Source organism: Hippocampus comes, unplaced genomic scaffold (genome assembly GCF_001891065.2).
Source record: "Hippocampus comes isolate QL1 unplaced genomic scaffold, H_comes_QL1_v1.1 scaffold147, whole genome shotgun sequence".
In the NCBI taxonomy this organism is placed as follows: domain Eukaryota; kingdom Metazoa; phylum Chordata; class Actinopteri; order Syngnathiformes; family Syngnathidae; genus Hippocampus; species Hippocampus comes.
Window position 1 is genome coordinate 321,275 of NW_017805009.1, and position 15,245 is coordinate 336,519.

At 41.7% G+C, this 15,245-nt stretch overlaps 3 protein-coding genes across 6 annotated transcripts in view; 2 read left to right on the forward strand and 1 right to left on the reverse strand.

Moving 5' to 3' along the window:
- pold2 (polymerase (DNA directed), delta 2, regulatory subunit) overlaps positions 1 to 5,059 on the reverse strand; it is an 8,252-nt gene extending 3,193 nt beyond the window's left edge. The window contains exons 1-7 of one of the 2 annotated variants that reach the window (XM_019861175.1): positions 4,800 to 5,048; positions 4,392 to 4,621; positions 3,903 to 4,024; positions 2,864 to 2,987; positions 2,429 to 2,543; positions 1,206 to 1,404; positions 7 to 87 (exon numbers count right to left, since the gene is read on the reverse strand). In XM_019861175.1, coding sequence (XP_019716734.1) covers positions 7 to 87; positions 1,206 to 1,404; positions 2,429 to 2,543; positions 2,864 to 2,987; positions 3,903 to 4,024; positions 4,392 to 4,614 — 864 coding nt within the window. In that variant the 5' untranslated portion in view covers positions 4,615 to 4,621; positions 4,800 to 5,048. Of the gene's footprint in view, positions 1 to 6; positions 88 to 1,205; positions 1,405 to 2,428; positions 2,544 to 2,863; positions 2,991 to 3,902; positions 4,025 to 4,391; positions 4,622 to 4,799 lie in introns of both variants that reach the window. The other variant, XM_019861168.1, reaches the window with a different exon arrangement.
- Positions 5,060 to 5,361: 302 nt separating this feature from the next.
- nono (non-POU domain containing, octamer-binding) lies at positions 5,362 to 7,505 on the forward strand. The gene has a single exon (XM_019861184.1). The coding sequence runs from the start codon at positions 5,501 to 5,503 to the stop codon at positions 6,767 to 6,769; it is 1,269 nt and encodes a 422-aa protein (XP_019716743.1). The 5' UTR covers positions 5,362 to 5,500; the 3' UTR covers positions 6,770 to 7,505.
- Positions 7,506 to 10,616: 3,111 nt separating this feature from the next.
- Positions 10,617 to 15,245, forward strand: part of npc1l1 (NPC1-like 1) — a 23,790-nt gene continuing 19,161 nt past the window's right edge. For 2 of the 3 annotated variants that reach the window (XM_019861106.1, XM_019861125.1), the window contains exons 1-2: positions 12,361 to 13,101; positions 13,182 to 14,087. In XM_019861106.1, the coding sequence (XP_019716665.1) occupies positions 12,835 to 13,101; positions 13,182 to 14,087 (1,173 nt within the window). In that variant the 5' untranslated portion in view covers positions 12,361 to 12,834. Of the gene's footprint in view, positions 11,258 to 12,360; positions 13,102 to 13,181; positions 14,088 to 15,245 lie in introns of those variants that run through there. The other variant, XM_019861116.1, reaches the window with a different exon arrangement.

Here is a 15,245-nt window from a genome sequence, read left to right on the forward strand (position 1 = left end):
ACTGACCACCAGCTGAAACAGCAGCTCGTCCAACAAGCGAATGGCCTCCACGCTGCCTGCCTGAGTCTTTTTGGTCAGGTACTTGGCCTAGAGACACAGCCAAGAAGTTATACAGTATTACTTGATTTATACTGTCATTCATGAAGAGTGATAGAGGGAAACATATTTGACGTGGGACCAAGTGAGCCGTTGAAGCTGGTGACACTGAGACAACAGTGATTTATGTGGAAAAATTACCATTAGTGCATCGTATTCACAGAGGTCAAAGGTAATATATAGGTATATCCTGTACAGTGGACGTGTCAAACACAATACATTCCTAGACCTTTAATTTATCCAAAATACTAAATCATTTTCCCCATTACCAATGATGGAAATGAAATATGAGATAAACTCCTGGAAGTAATCCACCTTCATTATTATGAAGTATAACTCAGGGAGAGGCAAATGGTGGCCCACAGGCCGCATGTGGCCCTCGCCCACACTCAGAGTGGCCCTCGATTAATTTTTGAAAATATGAATGTTTACTTGCTGCTGAGCCGTTGAAAATGCATGATCAGTGTTGTGATGCCATTGTGATGGACTCACCTGCGGGGATCCATTTTTGTCAGACACCAGGTAGCGCTGATGAAAAATGGTGGGTCCTCTATCATTTAAGTTGCCCATCCTTGGTTTAAATACTGAAGATGTAATATTTTATGTAAAATTTGACCTCGGCAAATTGTTTTTTGTCAGCACAACAAGAGGCTATGAAAGTAACGGTTTTAAGAGCAAAACTTTTAAAAAACATTAAAAGGTGTAGTGTCCTTAACCTGATATTTGTATTGCTTTTTTTCCTTTATATTAATGATACCCTGAAAGAGCACGCACACACGCACACACACATACATACAAGAGTGCAAAAATACGAAATGCAAAAACACGTAAGGCAATCTGTGCTGTGGTTGGGCCCACTTCACACTTAAAGTCCAGTGATGTATGTCAATGTCTGAAAGAAGTGGGTGGACTACACACGCTGCATGTGCATTTAATTAGACGGGTTTAATGTCTTAGTTGTTTACTTCTGGACATCTCACAGTGAACCGGTCTCTATGCAATTAATTTTCCTTTATCGTAGTCGGCTGGCACCCTCAATGCTACTTGTAGTCTCGGCCTGACAACATACAGCCTGCAAGGTGTGAAGCTATGACCCATGCTTGACTCACCTTCGTTGAGCCATCCTTGTCCTGTGTGCTTTGACTGAGGAGGTTTCCCGCCATCAAGACCCTTGATATCGTCGCCGCTCCACTCTGCTCCCCCTGGTCACCGAGCTGACCTGTTACCATGTCAACCAGCAGCTGCAGGCCTAGCATGCTGTCTGCATGACTACTACCGAGACCCAAACCTGAGACGAGCAGCACAAATCTGTGCAAAAAAAAAATATATATAATAATAATATATCAACTGACATTTACAGTAAAACACAGTACTTTTTTTTATATACCGTAACTTATCTTTGTTTTGCAGTTAGAAAAAAGGGGAAAACTTGTGTTCAGATTTAATGAAGAAACTGGCAAAGCTGCTTTTCACAAGCGGTTTCCTATCACCAAAATGAACCAGATCAATGATATCAGGAGACACATATATACAGGTATATTTTTTAAATGACACTTCCCTAATTATTTTTTTTTCTATAAATAATATAAACGCAAGACAAAGACGAGGTTGCATTTTCAATTATATCAATTTGTTTTGGAAAAATTTGTAAATAACTAACGAATCAAGGACCACCTCTTTTTAATTTTGCAATATAGACAGACACCCCTCCCTCACCACAAACCTTGGTGTGTCAGTGGAGGAACTGCACACAATTTGTCGTCTAAATCACTGAATATGCATCACTTTAAATGTCCCACAACTGCACTTAATCATCACCATAATCCATGCGGGCATCTCTACTTATGCCCACTTCGCTTGATATCACACCAATTAGCCTCTCGATGCGCTAACTTGTAAGATAAATTAATGACATGAGGAAATGAGCAGCTCACCTTCAGTTTCTCGTATGCCAAATCTGTTTTTCTTTTGCAATAATAATAAATGAGATTCATACAGAGCCTGTCAAGTCATCAGGGATGCTTAAAAATACAAACTAAATATATCCATCCATTTTATGTGCTGCTTACATTTACAACATTTGCATTGTGAACGGCCATGCAATTTTAACCTGGCATTTTGGCCATTTAAACATCTGTGCTGATGCAACGCCATTCACACGGGAGTCAAAATTTGGACTCGCAGCCAATCAAGTTGCATTCTGTAGGTAATGAACAAAATGTAGTTGCAGAACCCTGCATACTGCTGGATGTGACTGAATTGTTCAGAAGCATTTCGCCACGTTGCTCAGTGTTCAGCAGGCTTTATAGGTCATCATTTTTTGTGAGTTTACCTGTCAGAGTCGAGTGCAGGTCTTACACTCTGTGCAGGGAGATCAGCTGTACAGAAGTCCTCCACTGTGAACTTCCCATCATTCCTCTCAGCTCCATATACAGCAATAACGCTACCTGCAGAAAACAGCAGCAATCAATGAGGTCCACCTATCCATGCATTTTCAATACCGCTTATCCTGAACAAGGTGGTTGTGCTGCAGCCCATCCCAGCTGATTTCAGGCGGAAGGCAGACTACATTCTGAACGGGTCGCCAGTCAGTCGCAGGGCACAGAGAGAGACAAACAACCATTCACACCGTCCGTCACTGAGTGGGAACTGATTACACGCTGCCACTCACAAGTCAGGTGAGTGTACCACTATGCCATCAGTGACCAATCAATGAAGTGCTTAATCAATGTGTATGACAACCAGCAAAATTGAAAAACCCTCCCACCTGTGACACACCGATCTCTGTTAATTTTGCCCTCCAGTTTAATCCTCTGCAGCTCATCTTCGAGAATCAGCTCATCAGTGTCACTGATGTATTTGACTCGCGGAGGCTGCGGCAGCAGGTTGTGCTGTTGGCAACAAAATAGAGAAAAATAAGTTAGAAGCTCATTTCACCTTCATCTGGTTTATACAGTGCGTGCCAGTGCATCCGTTCATAGCGCTCCGGTCTTTCTACATTTAGTTTTTTAGCTTACGACTAAAGGGAATAAATTATTATTTCCTCAAAAATATTATACAGTGGTGCTTCTACTTACGAACATCTCTTCATATGAAATTTCCAAGTTACGAAACGCCTCAACAGGAAAATATTGCCTCAAGTTCCGAAAGAAATTTCAAGATACGAAAGGTAAAAATACAGTATGGGCAACTACTCGCAGCTCCGAGTTTCCTTAACACAACATACCTATAGCTGCTCTGCCATTGGCTATTACCGAGCATCATCCTGGCATCCCATTGGCTAAGAGCGACCTCTATCGTATGTGTCGATGTGTGTAGATAGATAAATAGATATACTGTATATGTGTCTATGCAGCGTTCTCGTCATTCACCCCTCGGCCAATGATGTGTTCCGATAATTTTACATTAATGTGAATCTCCCAGAAAGTGTTCACCAGTCAGGCAGTCGAGTATGCTGATGTTTGCTTTGGACATTTTCAAAGGATTGTTAAAATCCAACAAAAGCAAACGAACCAATTAATTTTGTAAGTGGAGGTACCACTGTACACAACATTCCGTAATGACAAAATCTTGGCCATCTTGTTGAGTTAGGCTATTGTATCCTAATTATTATTTTTTGTTACATTTACAGAATTCTCCAAGAACCTTTTTACATAGTCAACGGGTATGTTGTGTGTAGAATTTAGCAGGAAATTTATTGAATCAATTTTGGACTAAGGTTGTATAATATAAGAACATGAATAAAAAGTGAAGCACAAGGAATACTTTCTGGATGTAGACAAGTGTTGATTTGATCTACTACTAACCTCCTCACTGATCTCTTTTAGGATGGATGGCTGCAAGTCCATACGCTTAAACAGAGTTCCCACAATGCAACACTGTTCCCCTGCCTGAAGATCACACAGTTTCCGGACAAGCACATCTGATCCTATGCACACAAAACACATAACAAAACAAAACAGCCATATGACAACAATGATGCTTTATATCTGCGATTCCCAATCAGTTTATTGTGAGAGATTATCCACATTCAATCGACTGGAATGAACAATACTTACTACAAGTAATGTATCTGAGTAAATCTACTTATGTTAGAAACGTGTACAGTGACGGAAGAGCATTTCCAGATGTATTTCCAGTAGATGGCAGAAGGTACAAAATTAACCGTGCATCCAGTTTTTGTAATATTTTTGTTTGGTATGTCGGGAGAATAGGTTCTAATGTAAAATATACACAATAAGGATTGAGAAACACTGCAGTGTGTGTGATCGTGCACTCAGTCATATAACACATACCCCACTTTTGTTCGGCTTTTTCAGTGAGTAAAGGCCTCATCTGCATGAGTCGCGCTGCATAAATATGAGCATACTGGCGACTGAAACTCCGCTCCCCGACTCCGAAGCGCTCGAAGCAGGGACTGTAGGCAGGGGAAGCTCTCTCAAACACGGGCGCCAGGTCCTCGGTCGGACGGCAGAGAAGAGAGGAGTCGTCCCTCGGGGTGCTCAGATCGGAGAACATGGTGGTCCTATTCAGGCGTTACAAAAGGTTGGAGTGAAGTAATTTATGTCGCCATGCGGTAACTGAACATCATGTCATTTTCGATTATTAGCAAAGCATCAGACTAGCTAAAATGAAGAAGTGGGCGCTCCCAAACATGTTTTTTTTTTTTTTAAGAATTTAACGTTGGCAGGTGAAGCTCTTACCTTGGTTGTCTTAGAATATTATAAGCCCAAATAAAAAAACGTGATACTGTGAGGTCAGTGCAGCATTTGTTATTACTGCGCAAGTTTGAGAGCGACTTCCCGCGAAATGCCCGCTCTACCAGAGATGTTTTGGAACTATGAAGATTAACCTCACGTAACCGCTGATAGCTATGGAATCACGTTAAGTTACATCCAGTAAATTGTCTGCTACTGCCTCAAAATTCTAACACATAATGGTGCACTTCTACAACACTGACAATTATAGGACACTAATTTAAAAAATGAATTATGTTCTTTTTTGGGGTCGTAGACTAACTCGGTAATCTTTATTTATGAAAGTTTCTGCTTTTACGTATATCCGGGCTGTTGTGTATTCTCGCGAGAAGCGGTTCTGTGCAAGAAAATGGCCTACATATTTTAGGAAGATGGGGCATGCTACATACGAAACAAACACATTTATGGTTGATGCAGGCAAAAAAGTAAAAGAAAATACCTGCCCCCTTCCCAACAAATGGTAATGATTGTTTTCCGCTGTTGCAATACACGTCAAGATTCAAATATATTCGTCGCGTTGGTTTGACGTCACAATAGGGTCGCCGCACCACAAGGGCTCGCCATTTTAGCTGGCGTTTGTATGCCGCTCTCTGCACAGAGATTCGGGCGATTTATCGACTCGGTTTCTAAGTCAGTTGCAACAAAAAATGCAAGGAAACAGGGGTCCTCACCAGAATCATGGTCCAAACCGCCAGTCTGGCCAGGGAGACCAGAAGAAACAAGGTGGAAATGCTAACGGTCAGGAGCCGAGCGACACTTCTCGCCCGAACGAGGCCTTCACGCTGGACTTGCAAAGCTTCAGGAAGCCCGGTGAGAAAACTTTCACTCAGCGCAGCAGGCTCTTTGTTGGAAACCTACCTACCGGAGTCACAGAAGAAGACATTGAAAAGCTGTTTGCAAAGTACGGCAAGGCCTCCGAGGTTTTTGTCAATAAGGACCGAGGCTTCGGCTTCATCCGCCTGGAGACAAGAATCATCGCAGAGATCGCCAGAGCTGAGCTCGATGATGCCCCGTTCAGAGGTAGACCCATTCGCGTTAGATTTGCAACACACGGTGCTGCTCTGTCTGTAAAGAATCTGCCAGAGTTTGTGTCTAATGAGCTGCTGGAGGAGGCCTTCTCAGTGTTTGGGCAGATTGAGCGAGCTGTGATCATTGTGGACGACCGAGGGAGGCCCACTGGAAAGGGGATAGTGGAGTACACCTCCAAACCAGCTGCAAGAAAGGCTCTGGACAAATGCAGTGACGGCGCCTATCTGCTTACTGCCTTCCCTCGCCCCGTTACTGTGGAGCCTATGGAGCAGCTGGACGATGAGGAGGGTCTGTCCGAAAAACTGATCAACAAGAACCAGCAGTACCATAAAGAGCGTGAGCAGCCTCCCCGATTTGCTCAGCCTGGCTCTTTTGAGTATGAGTATGCCATGCGCTGGAAGGCCCTGATGGAGATGGAGAAGCAGCAATACGAGATGGTGGACCGCAACATGAAGGAGGCCCAGGAGAAGTTGGAGGCCGAGATGGAGGCGGCCCGACACGAGCATCAGGTGATGCTGATGAGACAAGACCTGCTGAGGCGGCAGGAGGAGCTGCGCAGAATGGAGGAGCTCCACAACCAAGAAGTGCAGAAGCGAAAGCAGGCCGAGCTCCGCCAAGAGGAGGAACGCCGGCGGAGGGAGGAGGAGATGCGCATCCGCAATGAGGAGATGATGAAGCGTCAGCAGGAGGGCTTCAGGGGCAGCTTCCAGGGAGAGAGCCGGGAGCAAGACATGAGGATGCACATGGGCTCCTCTGGCATGGCGGCAGAGAACGCTCCCCTCATGGTGGGCCAGGGCAACGCCAACATGCCAGGAGGTCAGGGTGGCTTCCCCAGAGGCCTGCCCGGACCGGTGGACTATGTGCCAAACAAACAACGTAGATTTTAAATCCTGTTTGCATGCTCAACTGTATTTTTTTAATTGTTATTTTTAGGTTCAGGTATGTCACAGCTCAAACATTTACTTTTGTTCTTTAAAAAGTGGCATCTATGTTTATTTTTCCTTTACATTGTACTTTTGATTCATCCTTTTTCGAAGTAAGCTTCTCACTTGAGCCATCTGTTTTACTTCTTACTTTTTTGTATGGATACTATAAAGATAATTGTTTTGAATTTATCATTTTCTTTTATTAAATTCTGGATGAAAAAGCCTATGAGAGTCAAAGCTGATATTTTTTTCTTTTTGAGAAGAACAACAAACACTATTCTTGGGATAGCTACTGTAAATAAACTGAAGGTGTCACTACAGTTAACCTGATTCTCATGACGGTCCTGACAAAGATGTATTAATGTCATTGAGGAACTAATTCATCATTGACAATTCCTGTAGTGAGTCACAAAATGGGGCCAGTACCGTATGACAAAACCAAAAAAATGTATGATGTAACTTCAGTAATCTTTTTGAGAGAATTTATAGCAATGAATTCGTCAACTACATTTGGGACCATGAAAGCCTGACAGGGAGTTTGAATTGGTGGCTTCTAATTTATGATGGTTGTTGAGTGAAGTCTTTATTGATCTGAACATGCAGACTTATTATGAGTCATTACTGCAGGAAACCTGTTACTGTGAGGTGTGTCACACTCTGCCCAATATGTGAGTCATTAAAATTTTATTTCCTCATATGAGATGTCTACATTTTTTAAATCAGACAACCCCACCTCAACCCTTTTGAAATAAGTTTTATACATTTACACAAGAAATATTAACAATTCTGCCCTTCATTAGACTCATCTGTGGATGATATTGTTTTCCTTCTAAAATTTAGCTCCACTAGACTTTCATCAATGTGTACTCATTTTTACATTAATAAATGAATTTGTGAAGTGTTGTGTGTTTTTGGATGCACATTGACAAATGTCTTTTTTTTTTTTTTTTTAATCAATGCCTCACTTTTGTGGCAGTATACTATGCCATAGAAAATATTAGTTCTGAACGAAAATGTGTTTTTTTGTCAAAACTTTGGAATTGTTCTCTATCCATTTTGAGCCTTCGTGTACTCATCCTAAAACTAAACAACAGATTAAGGGTGGAGGATTTACATAATCACATTTCAATCCAAAATATATCTGGAAAAACAGCAATGACAATATTTTGGCAACATTTTTATTGGAGAGTAACAGCGGGATATGTGTAATGTGCATCTCTGGGGATGGTCCGCTCAGATTAGAACTCAGAACAGAGGAGTCATGTACAGATCAAGTCAGATTTGCATGTTAAGCTGTGCGAGTTGCTTTTTCACAAGAGCCGTCTAAATTGATGGCAACTGCAGATTGCTGAGGAGCTTCTTATCTTTACTGCGTAAAATTCTGTATCTTCTCAGACAGTTTAGTGGAAGATAGCTCAAATCTTGCTGAGGAAGCCTCCCCTCAAGTCCATCCTATAGTGCAATGTACAGAATGATTAATGAATTGTAAAAAAGAAAAAAGCGTGCTTACCAGTAGTCTAAAATCAACACTGTCCATCTATGACAGTTTCATCAGCATGTTTCGCAAAAAAATCGTAATCATTTCTAACGACTTTGACATACACTGCAGTAATATAGAATAAAAAAAAAAAAAAGACACCCCATACATCCATTTTCTAATTCGCTTCATCTTCACAAGGGTCTCGGGCAGGTGTGCCGGAGCCTATCCCAGCTCTCTTCGGGCCTATCCCAGCTCTCTTTGGGCAATAGGCGGGGGACACCCTGAACTTGTTTGCCGGCCAATCGCAGGGCACACAGAGATGAACAACCATCGCCTAGACAACCCATGAACTGTATATTTATTCAGGTTCTCATTTTTAAAAATTTGGCATTTATGCATTTCGTTAAACATTGTGGAGGTCAAATGAGCACTTTTCTGGTGATTGGATGTTGCGTCGCTGCCATCGAAACACAAGGCAATGTAAATCTGCCATGTCAATGAGGAGTGTTCATACGTGTGTTAATGACTGATGTTTAAAATGTGATTTTTAACATGACTTTCTCCATTGCAAAAGTAAATCATACTGTGAGGTGTTCCTTATGTTTCATTATGCTGTTTGACTGCATTGTACTAGTGGGGCAACCACCTCTGTAAACGATAATGATGCTGCACAATTCTACACTAAATAAGCTTGTAATTGGTTGGTGTTGTGATTGTACAGCTCCCATTAAGAACATCCAAATGTTTTTTGATTATGATGATTTTAATATTGGGCAGTAGTTAGTTTTTCAGCCTAAAAATGGGTCGACCAGAAGTTGTGGTTCCCAAAAAAATCAAAATGATGAAGTCGTCCTTCGCATTTTGAGAAGAGGACTTCATGTATTCATTATCTCAAAGCAATACAAAGATTATAAAGCTTCGTGAAAATGCATGAATGTGCAAATGTAATTTGAATATTTTTTTGAAGTTACAAATCTCTGCATTGTGCAGTGACTTTCCAGTGCTTGAGCAAATCAGTCCGTATCTGGCCCTTTTGTTCTCGTCTTTTTCTACCATTAAGTTTTATCATCATTCCAAATGCTTGCGCACCTTTGCTCTTCACAGACATGCAACATGCAGCTTGGCTTGCCGGTTTTAGCACAGCTTTGACCTTGACATGTGATAACAATGTCAATTACAGATTTAATCTTTGATTGTAGGATCTAATTGAGGATGTGATAATACTGACTTGAATTGGCTGCCCGCTACCGTCATTTTTGTCCACAGATATGTTATTTATGAACAACAAAACGCTGCACCCATCAGAATGATACCGATGATGGTCTAATGCGGTGTCCTAATCAAGGCACCTATTTTACATTAGAAAAATGTCATGGCACAACACGAAAGAAAGAAAAAAATATGAATCCTAAAATAATAACGCCCTTGTCTAAAGTCACAGTGGACTATGTACAAATCGACCGAGTCAGTGTGAAATTTAGGCCTTTTTCATTTTGATATAGACGACTGTACTTGCAAAAAAATCATGACTTGTTCTGTTGTGTGAATGGCAACAGGTAAACTATACAGTGCACACTTTTATTTGTCACGACAGTGCTGGCATAGATCGAGTTACAAAGATATCATCTATTTGCAGAGGCACAGCCAGAAAAGCTTGGGTGGGGAGGGGAAACCATGACTGTGGATGGGATGACAAACACTGACTTCTCTGCCATGTTATTTACCCACTATTGTGTGAAAGTTGTTTTGATTAATGATTGACTGATTCCAGTTTGCATCCACATTATTCTTTCAACATGTGTTCAGTCTAAAAAAAAAAACCAAAAAAACAATGTGGCCGAGTATCAATGTGTTTAAGCATACAGTCCGACATCTATGTGAAAATAGTAGAAAAATAACAGCTATCACAATTTTCCGTGGCGTGGAGGTCTCCACGTTGCTCCGTCCTATGTATTTGTAATTCATAAATCATGCATCCATCCATTTTGCAGTCTGCTTTATCCTCACAAGGGTTGCGGGGGGTTCTGGAGCCTACCCCAACCCTCTTTGGGCAGTAGGTGGGGGACACCCTGAACCGGTTGCCAGTCAATCGCAGGGCACACAGAGAGAAACGATCATCCACGCTCACACTCACACCTGTGGACAATTTGGAGTGTTCAATTAGCCTGCCATGCATGTTTTTGGAATGTGGGGGGGAAACCGGAGTACCCGGAGAGAACCCACGCAGGCCCGGGGAGAACATCCAAACGTGGAGTTTGGATGTTCTCCACAGGAAGGCTGGAGCTAGGATCGAACCCAAGACCTCTTCACTGTCAGGTCAACGCGCTAACCACTGGACCACCGGGCCTCATAAATCATTTTCGTACAAATTAATCAAATTAATGGAAATTGGATCATTTATCCCTGCTGATGTCTACACCATGCGGGTCTGCCACATCACACTTGTACAGACTTGGCATGTGGATAATTTATATCCCCAACGGTGTGTGCAGCAGAAACAAGTTTCCCGCAGGAAGCTCACTGATATTAATGACCTGATTGAAATTCATTCACATTTTATTTCATCTCTGCATAGTTTCAGAATGGTAGTGTACAGGGTGTGGTTGATATTCCAGAGTCTGCCAGTTGCTCAGTATCTCCTGGCAACCCTATCAACATCCCTCTCAAGTTAATCATCAGACACAGTTATTGATCATCCATAACTGCCATTGGCCAGGCCTGGAATCAGACCAGATAAGACATTGACATCATAGGAGTGCTGAAACTGGAAATGTCAGGATGTTTGTGCATTCCCAGCCGTGAACAGTAAGCGGGACGACAGGCAGACAGGACAACACGGACTTCGCTTCAAGTGGATGTTCAAATGCAGGGACAAGAGTGATTAAACTGTGCCCGAAGACCATTTTGTGGCTGAAACAGCAAAAGTCATGCGTCTTGTCGCAGCCCTGATCGCTTTTCTGACATGCACGGTGAGACTATCGAATGGATATGAGTAAAACTGACACTTTTATCGCACTAATCGGTTTCCACTTCACATGCTGTACCAAGAAGCTTGTGAATAACAAATTTAGACAGTTTAAAGAGGTGTTTTATGAACCAGTTTACATGAATCGGTTGTTGTAAATTGAGTGCAACAGTATGATACAAATGTGGTGTAAATAAGCAGAATATTTTATCATCATATTTATGATGACTGTATTCGATGAATATATGAGTGAGTCAATTAGGGTTTTGTAGTTCTGTATTTTGTTGACTTTAAAAAATATATCTATTGCTATCAATACATGTATTTATTTACGTGTACTGCTTGACCAAATGCTTTTAAATAGATTGGAAAGAGTGAGTGCAATCGAGCGATTTATGAAAAAATCCGACACATAATGACCAGTTTGTAAGGAGATGTACATACGACAACAAGTTTCTGTAAATTTACGGTGAATTTACAACAGAATCTTCCTGTTTTTTAGAATGATTGTAAGAAATTGTTCAATATTCATCCATAGCATGTAAATACACGAGGGATAGATAATTGTAATTTAACAGCATAAAGCTATAGATTGCTGTAAATATCTGGTGTTAGAAGTGCTGTATTATTATTATTATTATTATTATTATTATTCCTCCTCCTCCTGGGCAATCGGCCCCGTCAGGGACTTGCCCCCCTTCCCGGGTCCCACACCCGGTACGACTCTCGCTGGTGCCTCTCGAGGTTCACACCTTATTAAAGGTTCACACCTTATTATTATTATTATTATCATCATCATCATGGTCATCATTAAAGTTTTAATATCTGAACGTGTACTCTACAAATACCATAACAGTTATCCGACTGCCATGTCCTGTAATCCAAATTACAGTAGTATACCGCATAAATAAAAATATAAATAACATTAGATGCTGTGTAAATTTACCACACCACCCGCTGTTATCGCATGATAACACTGTAATTCAAAATAGTGTACTGTTCTGTTAAAATATATTACATTCGGCGCATTGTAAAATAACAGTATTTTCCTGTTATTTTATGGTGAAATTCTTTACAGTGTCGCCACGTGCTCCTCGGCTACATTATTTAATGCTATGTAGGATTAATGATCGTACTTTTGTACATCGGTAGCGTATCGTAGGATGTAATCATTTGTTTTAACGTTCATAAATGTCAAATTAATCAATTTGAATTCTACTGTTCAGCATTTCTGCGAAGACGTTGATCAGGTCGGGGCACAGTACAGTCCTGAAGCCACGATGATAACCTTTTTCAGATGTTTATGGGGTTGTCGTTTGACATCACTGGAAGCGCAAAGCTACGTAAATCATGATAAATCTGAGCAACTCTTGTTTCTATTTGTACATATCGATTTAAAAAACACCAAACTTTCAATGACAATTTAAATGAATGGCGTAAGATAAAGACATAAAGTGGAATAAAAGTAGAAAGGAATTGATGCAGATGACCATATTATATCCCAGTTGGCATTTAAATAAGTTTGAATCGTTTAAATAAAACAGTCTTTGTCCTACCTCCAAAAATATCTGTGGTTGACACATGGCCACGACGCCAACGGATCAATTAATCAAAATGAGGGGACATTCAAACACCAGCTGTCATTGTTCCTGTATGGTCATGCAGATCCTGTTTCATACTGTGCAGGTGCTGTCACAGGCTGAGCATCGAGCCGGCTACTGTGCTTTCTATGAAGAATGTGGCAGAAACCCTTCACTAGAAGGCGCCCTCATCCCTCCCATTGTCCCGTGCCGAAATTATAGCCGAGCCCGGGAACTGACAGGAGAACACTACCGTAAACTCAAAGAGGTCTGTAGTCATGGCAAGAAAGTGCAACTAATATCAAACAAAAGAACCATCGTCTCATTAAACATGTTCCCGATATGCAGGTGTGTCCCATGCTGGACAAGGGACTTGGCAGCACCTTTGCCTGTTGCTCCATTAAGCAGCTGACATCCTTGGAAATGAGTTTGACTTTGTCGAAGGCCCTGCTGGTGCGCTGCCCTTCTTGTGCCGAAAACTTTGCCCACCTGCACTGCATCAACACCTGCAGCCCAAACCAGAGCCAGACAGTCAAAGTCACAAAGGTCATGAATGTTACCCACCTGGGAAAGACCAGAGAGGTCGTGGTGGAGTACCAGGCATATCTCGCCACCAGCTTTGCAGACGGCGCCTTTCAGTCGTGTCAAAATGTCCGGATCCCCGCCACGGGAGGTTTTGCCATCGCCACCATGTGCGGCCGCTACGGTGCCAAGCTGTGCACCCCCCAGCGCTGGTACGACTTCCAGGGAGATACGAGCAACGGTCTGGCTCCACTGGACATTGATTTCAGACTCATAAAACCCGGAGAAGTAGAGGGAGTACCTGAGGGGGTGATTCCCTACAAGGGGCGAGCTTTGAAGTGCAATGAGACCACGCCTTCCGGCGGTCAGGTGTGCTCGTGTCAGGACTGCAAAGAATCATGCCCTGTCCTTCCACCTCCCCCGCTGCCACCAGGACCCTTCAGACTTTTGGGCACAGATGGCTTCCTTGTCATTTCTATCATCTTATTCTGTCTCCTGATCTTTTCCTTCCTCTTCTTCCTCTTGGTCTCTTGTTTGGTCAAGTCGCAGAAGAAGCAGGATCAAGAGAAAAAGAAGAAGAAAGGCAAAGATCAGAACTGTAACGATGTCAGTCAGCGGGTCATTCATCCAGCAGAGGTGTCGTGCGCCGACAGGAACAGCATGGCTGCTCAGGCCTTCCTTAGCTCCGTGTTTCAGAAATGGGGAACATTCATGGCTACCTATCCCCTCATGGTTAGTTTCTCTCAAAGCATCTCCAGACAATATCAGATACTCATGTACATTATTGTTGTTTGGTGTCATTCTGTATCAAACGTATGGGTAAACGATTCATATTGCAATGGATCGTTTCGTGGGATATCGTATCAGTACACCAATATATCGACAAGATTGCTATCAAGAGCGATCACATCATTTGAAACACTAATACAAAAAAAAGGAAATGTTGCGATGTTCTGTACGATTCTTTAATGATACACACGCTTGTAACCAAATGATAGATCAATATGTATCCTATATGTTAAGTACAATATTGTCAATACAGAAAGCACATTGATATCAAAACATATCGTTTGCTCCGATACTATATCGACAATATCATATAGGCAAAAGATTGATATCGCTAAATAAAAGAGAAAAATGAATAGGGGGAAGCGGAAAGCTACCTAATTGTTTATAATTGTTTGCTGCATTCAACTTTGAATGATTTTGCACCCAGTATGTCTTAATATATAGCAGCCGAGCCCCAAACCAACTATAGAAGTGTCAAAATTAATGGATTAATTGCAATTCGCAAATTAACTAATAACTTTTTTAATTATCGAATTATTCTTCACAGCAATTATTTCATTTAAAATTGTCCACATCTCAGCCTCTAAGAAGTAAGTTCTTCATTGATTTCTGTAGTCCTTCATGAAAGCAGAGTGATTATTTTTATGTTCAATAAAAATAAGACATTTATATCTTCAATCTCTCTAGTGCACTGCATCTCAATTTTTAATTGTTATGAACAAGTAGAACAAAAATATTGACCCCCCCCAAACAAATCTCAGCTGCGACTATAAATAGTATCATTTGTTTATAAAATTATTGGAAGTATACTTCGGCAGAGGAGCTAATACTCCTTGCCGACTCTCTGACATCGAGGGTGCCGCTGCCACATACTGTTGTCGATGTGCAGTTAAACTTTTTATTCTACTACAAAAAAAATGTTCCCTGGGTCATGTGCGACCCCCGCAATTGGAAGTCTACTGCGGCAGAGGAGCTAATACTCCTTGCCGACTCTCTGACATCGAGGGTGCCGCTGCCACATACTGTTGTCGATGTGCAGTTAAACTTTTTATTCTACTACAAAAAAAATGTTCCCTGGGTCATGTGCGACCCCCGCACCCC

Bases quoted from the DNA above. Each gene is read 5' to 3' on its own strand.
- nono (XM_019861184.1), top strand. From the start codon at position 5,501: ATGCAAGGAAACAGGGGTCCTCACCAGAATCATGGTCCAAACCGCCAG.